This window comes from Chelon labrosus, assembly GCF_963514085.1.
Source record: "Chelon labrosus genome assembly, chromosome: 15".
NCBI lineage: Eukaryota > Metazoa > Chordata > Actinopteri > Mugiliformes > Mugilidae > Chelon > Chelon labrosus.
In genome coordinates, this window is record NC_140348.1 from 17910401 (window position 1) to 17916151 (window position 5751).

The 5751-nt window shown below is 39.2% G+C and overlaps 1 protein-coding gene across 1 annotated transcript in view; it reads right to left on the minus strand.

Annotated features, from left to right (window-relative positions):
* wdr27 (WD repeat domain 27) overlaps window positions 1–4848 on the minus strand; it is a gene marked incomplete at its 3' end in the record, with an annotated part of 39213 nt that extends 34365 nt beyond the window's left edge. The window contains exons 1-9 of the mRNA XM_084561185.1: window positions 4472–4848; window positions 3681–3822; window positions 3375–3499; window positions 2999–3112; window positions 2834–2885; window positions 2527–2597; window positions 2333–2447; window positions 2158–2254; window positions 557–648 (exon numbers count right to left, since the gene is read on the minus strand). Of these exons, the coding sequence (XP_084417311.1) occupies window positions 557–648; window positions 2158–2254; window positions 2333–2447; window positions 2527–2597; window positions 2834–2885; window positions 2999–3112; window positions 3375–3499; window positions 3681–3822; window positions 4472–4609 (946 nt within the window). The 5' untranslated portion in view covers window positions 4610–4848. The remainder of the gene's footprint in view (window positions 1–556; window positions 649–2157; window positions 2255–2332; window positions 2448–2526; window positions 2598–2833; window positions 2886–2998; window positions 3113–3374; window positions 3500–3680; window positions 3823–4471) is intronic.
* Between the last annotated feature and the right edge of the window lie 903 nt (window positions 4849–5751).

Below are 5751 nucleotides of genomic sequence, written 5' to 3' on the forward strand. Positions count from 1 at the left end.
TGCACTTGGAAAAAGAATGTGAGGAAACATATAACTACTTGCAGCATACATACAGCAAATACATAAACACTGTCTTTGTAAAGTTTGCAGAGTTGAAACTGTGATGACGCTGTGAATTAGTCAGTGAGGCTTTTTTGATATTTTGTCTAGTTCTGTCAAGAAGTTATCCCATTATCCTGTCTTTGAGTGTCCCCCTATCGACATCACTCAAGAGAAATCCTCTGTTTTACAAGAGGTGAAGGTCTTTCCTGTATTGACCTAAGAGATGATAAAACAGTGATACCAGCAACACCAGCTATTCATGCAGTCTCTCTGCCTCTGAGAGTGTTTGCTAAACGTACTAAGCAGCAATAGCTCCACTCAGAAAGAAATACATATATTGAGCAGAAAGTTGTAATGCATGTGGTCATGTTTTGGCACGATATACTGCACTTTAGCAATGTAAAGGACTTTTGCAGGAAGATATGCTGCTATTCTCCTAGAGTATGATATCAATCATTGTCAGGCTTTGGAAAGTAAAAGAGCAGTTAGAGAAATCATACCACCAGCAGCCTACCTTTGAAATATAGTGCTGTTAGGAGTTCTGAGGTAGCCAGATCCACCACATACAGGCCATCAGCGCTTCCAATACAAAACCAGCTGCTGTCTCTACAGGGGCCCCACACAGAAAACATATGGAAAAACTATGTTACAGGATTTCCCTTAAAAGCGTTTTTTTTTTTTTTTCCAGATCACTCGGGAAAAGACAACGAAACCACAAAGAAAAACATACTGATGTGATGGCGTGGCAAGGCATGCACAGCATTAACAGCATTAAGGCTATACGTTTCTATTCAAGTTTCCTTTCAGTTGATGTAGTCTAAACTATATCCACCCAGCGAGACAGAAACTACTGCCACATACATACAGCATAGTAGAAAGGAGTGCTGTTATTTTATCCACTTCCTACTCTGAGCTACATGCTGAGTTTATAATATTGTGCAAAGTTTTTATGACACGACTTTTACATTGTAGTGCATCGTTATTTCCATGCTGAGCGTGTGCCCCTGTGCAGGATGGAGACGATTAAAGTCATTAGGTGTGCGATTTTAATTCAAATTGTTCCAAGGCCGTACGTGGAAAGAATTGATGTGTTCATGTCTTTTTTGTGCATCTCACTAGGGGGCGCCAAAGTGCAATTTTTGAATTCTACACCCAGTGGCTTTAAGATGGTAATCCTATAAACATCATTTGTATTTTAAATATATATGCTGTACCAACATGAACACGGATGGCATTTTTACTCTTGTTTTTTACTCCTTTACTCTTCTTCACTCTCCAACACACATTATGAAGCACTGATACCTGAGAGCCCATCAAATAGAAGCCAGTAAAAAAGTAAACAGGATTTTACTCTAAAGAGTAAGATGGTGTAGATGGCGAGTTCACACGCCCTCCTCACAGCATTAAGGAATTAAACAGTGGTCCAAAAAGTACAGAGAGTTATGTCTGTGCTCTTTAAGTGCCTGCTTCCTGTCATAACATCAGATGTTTTAACAGTCTGAAGCAGTTTATGATACGCAGTTTCCTGTGATGTGTGAAGTTTCCTCTTGATGTTTTCTGCGACTGTGTGAGTGCGTGCAGCAATTAGCCCAGCACAAAGATGTGGTATCTGGTGTTTTTCCAGGTTTTTCTTTGTGACGCCTATACCGTGTTAATGGCAGAAATATGCAGCTAGTTCTGTTTTGCTTGATGACAACTGTGTTTGAATAGATTTTCTAATATTTTCCTGGCTCGCATACAAATTGTACCTTTTTTTTTTTTTTTTTTTCAGAAATAGGAACAAAACTGAGCCCTTGAGAAAGGTTACAGTGCTGACAGTATCATGCTTCAACGCTAAGATCCCCTGTCACAAATGAAGAAAAGCAGTTCTTCCCCGTGGTTACGTCGAATAATAAGGTTCATTAATCCACTGTGGAGCCTTGAAAGTGAGAGATTTCTCGTGACTAATGAATGAAATAAAGCACAGTTCTAAAACATAATTTGGCCAACCATTCCATCTACTTATCCATCCATCTTGTAAGGGTTTATGTAAGTCTACCAATTCAAAGGAAACAATCCTGGAACATTACAGCATCAAATCATAATTTCTGCAACTCCTCCAGATGCCCTACTTACTTTGTTTGCTCGGTATTAGTGTCCGTAAATGGACTACATAGCGCCATTTTGAGCACAGGTTTTGAGGTCTCCACTTCATCTGATTGTTCAGCAACTCCTGAAAGAAAATATCCAAAACGTATAGTCAAAGTAGTTCACTGAGCTGTGCTACATATTTAATGTTTAGCAATATCACCTGCTCGATGGCTCTCAATCTCTTTGTGCGTTTGATGTCTTTTTTCCATCTTCGGAAGGTCCATTTTGGTCACCAGGTGACACTTGCTGTCATCGCGTAGAGAAAAGCACCACACCTAAAACAAATAGGTGTCGCAAAGTTTGTGCAATTTCCGGATTTCGAGCTTTTGAGTGCTATGTGCCTTAGTCACCGACCTGTCCATCAGTCGAGCCAGTGACAAGGTGTTTGTCCTCCTCCAGAAAAAGAACACTGAGCAGTGGAGAGGCTGAGAAATAGAAGGATTTAATATTTTCAGTGATTCTGGAAAGGCATTCTGCAGAAGCCACTGCACGACACATATCATTTGGACATTTCAAGTGACATTTAAAAACTGTGATACTTGAAATCTATATTTGAATACTCATACCCTTTTGACTAGATCCCCCTAATGCTAGTGAATGTGTCACCATATAAATCAAAAAACTGTTACTGAGAACATGATTTAAACTAGTGACATCATACCTGAAAGAACAAATGACTGGTAGAGTATGGCTTCAGTTTTTAAATCCCAAACCTGAAAATAGATAACACAAATTCTTTAAAATCAAATACGCTGTGATCAATATTTGGTATTTGTTCTGTGAAAGAATCATCACTAAATCAAAGGTCTGAATTTTAAGTGAGTACCTTGAAAGTGCGGTCTTCTGACGTGGTGACAAGAATATCTTTGTTCCAGGGACAGAACTCTGCTGATGTTAAAGGCCCCAAGTGGCCAGTCAAGGTAGAGATCACTTCCTGTCTCTAATGGGGAAACCAAACAGTGAAACTTGGACTGCTGACCTTTGACAGGTACTAAACTGTTGTAAAGAAATACTACACATCTTTTAACAGACATGTTAAAACACCAAAACCATAATTGCAGCAAAGTGCGCAGAAACAAGGTATTTAATTGCATTTGTTATCCATACGAGCAACAGCCTATTTAGACAACTCTTGAGCCTAACCATATTCATCAAGTGTCTATGTACACAAACAAAAGCTATGAAATATAATCATCCTGTACCTTTGAGTTGAGAACGTATACATTTGCTCCTGCACATGCAGCCACTCGTTCATCAGAGAAACAAAAGGAAACATGGACGACTTCGCCCAGTAAAGTCCCAATAACTCTTCCGGCTGCGACTTTACCTGCAAACAAATCAGTCAGTCCATACCTCAGCCAACATGAGAAACCTTTCTGGGAACATTTCATCAGGTGGCAGGCTTGTTAATGTTTTGACACAGGAAAGTGGTCATTCAGCATAACATATGACGTTACGTGTGCAGCAAACTCTATACTGCAATGGACTGAACACGTTATTTCCTTTACCCTCCTGTGTTCTCCTCTTGCATAGTTCAATATCCCAGGCAATGATATAATCAGCAGAGGCAGAGCAGAGGATAACAGGTGCGCTTCTTTTTCCAAAAGCCATGGCACTGATGTCACCGTGGTGGCCAGTTAGCAGCAGGGGCTGTGAACAAACATACAGCAGTAAAATACACCAGAACTTCTCACATATTCGTGCTTTCTGTGGCTCCTGAAATATACATTTTGAACTAAACACCAAGCCATATTTTGATGACTGATTAAGCATCATATTTATTACAATATATGAGCAAATATTACAATATGCTATGTATTTTTTATTTGTAGGATGATGTAAATAACACGTGTGTGCAAATAACAAATTCATTGATTGATTGCACCCATGGTATGGTAGCTAGCTGATTAAATATAATTGTTACTGCATGGTGATACCATCAGTTACAATATAATACCACATGTCCCCATAAACTGGGTTCGGCAAAGCAAACTATTGTTGTTTTCATTGAGAATTTAACCCTTTTCCATCTGACAGTGATTTATTGTGCATTCATAGCTAAATATTTGTTTACAGAGATTACATTAGCAGTGACTTAATGCAGTTTTATTCTTGTGAATGTCGCCACAGACACCCAGTCCATAATAATACAAATAAATAAATATTACCATACTTTTATAAGTGGGCCATTGGCTCAATCGCCATTATGCTGCCTCATTCAGTAATAGTGAAACAGACATATATTCAAAAAGAAATCTAAATGAACCAGAAAAAAAATATTATTAATGTTTTTACAAACCTTCTGCCGTACGTCCACATTACTGTAAACCATTACGTCCTTGCCGTGTAATGGTATGCCACAATAAGAGTGGCAGCATGCGAGCTGCCGGTGTGACAGGAGACTATCACCGGTCAGCCTGAGCTTCTCAGTCATCATCTCGGAAATAAAGCTAATTAACTCCTGTCTGACCACTAATTCTTAACCACAGTCTCCATTTAATTTACTTGTCTTGTGCAAAGGTCTACTTAACTGTGTTACGTCGAGCTAACTGTAGGCTACTAGGACATGAGACTTCTTCGGCGTTTGGTTTACAGGTTGCTAAGATACCACAGCGACTTCCGCTACGACAGATCGTCTATGAAAGCCAGACCTTTGCACTAGATTTGGTGAAAAAAAGCTACCTGATCAGGTAAACGTGCGGTCGTTAACTCTAGGTTAGTCTCTCCTGAATGTTTGGCATCCTAAACGCTCAGAAATATATATTTATGATACACCTCTCTGAACGTAAAGGATACATTTTGCCGATTTAAAGTAGGCTCCAGTGCGTTTGACCTCAAAAGTATTTAGAAACACTGGTAGAGTGAGACTTCTCTATTGACACGTCAATACTTGTACTTCTCCGTTCAACCGCAAGATGGCGGTCACTGTCCACTTATGTTTATCAGCGCTCATGGACGTTTTACCGTCGTTTATTACCATTGACTGTATGGTTATTACCCTACATGGTCAGTAAGGAGAATTCAAAAGACAATATAGTTGTAAATTGGTCATAAATAAAACAATTCCAAGTCCAAAATATATGGCTGAATGAATTGTCTCGCACTGTGGATAGAGACTCTGAAAACTGTATCAATTAATCTTGATACTCATTAGAATAAGCAACAGTTTTGAAAGGATTGTTTAGTTAATGCGTGCGCATGTGTGTTTTGCAATTAATTTAAAGTATTTATAGCTCCAGAGAAGCTGTCATTAGAGTGACTTCATCTGCGTTTCACCATTTCACTCACTCAAATTACTATTATTGTGTGTTGCAACTGTTTTATGATGGATAGTTTTGCAAATAAATAATATACATTGAACTGAATTGTAATAAGTATAGTTTGTGGTGTTATTTGACCTAAACAAACAACGGCAGAAAAGGCATCAGAGGACACGAGGAGTTAAGTGGATTTCGAGTCATCCTGTTGGCTAACGGTTTATAAAAAGAATGAATGGAGAGGGGCATTCTGGGAAGTGGAGTTCTTCAAAACCGCTGGCGGATATGACGTGGTGTTGTGTAGCGGGTCGCTGGGTGTCGT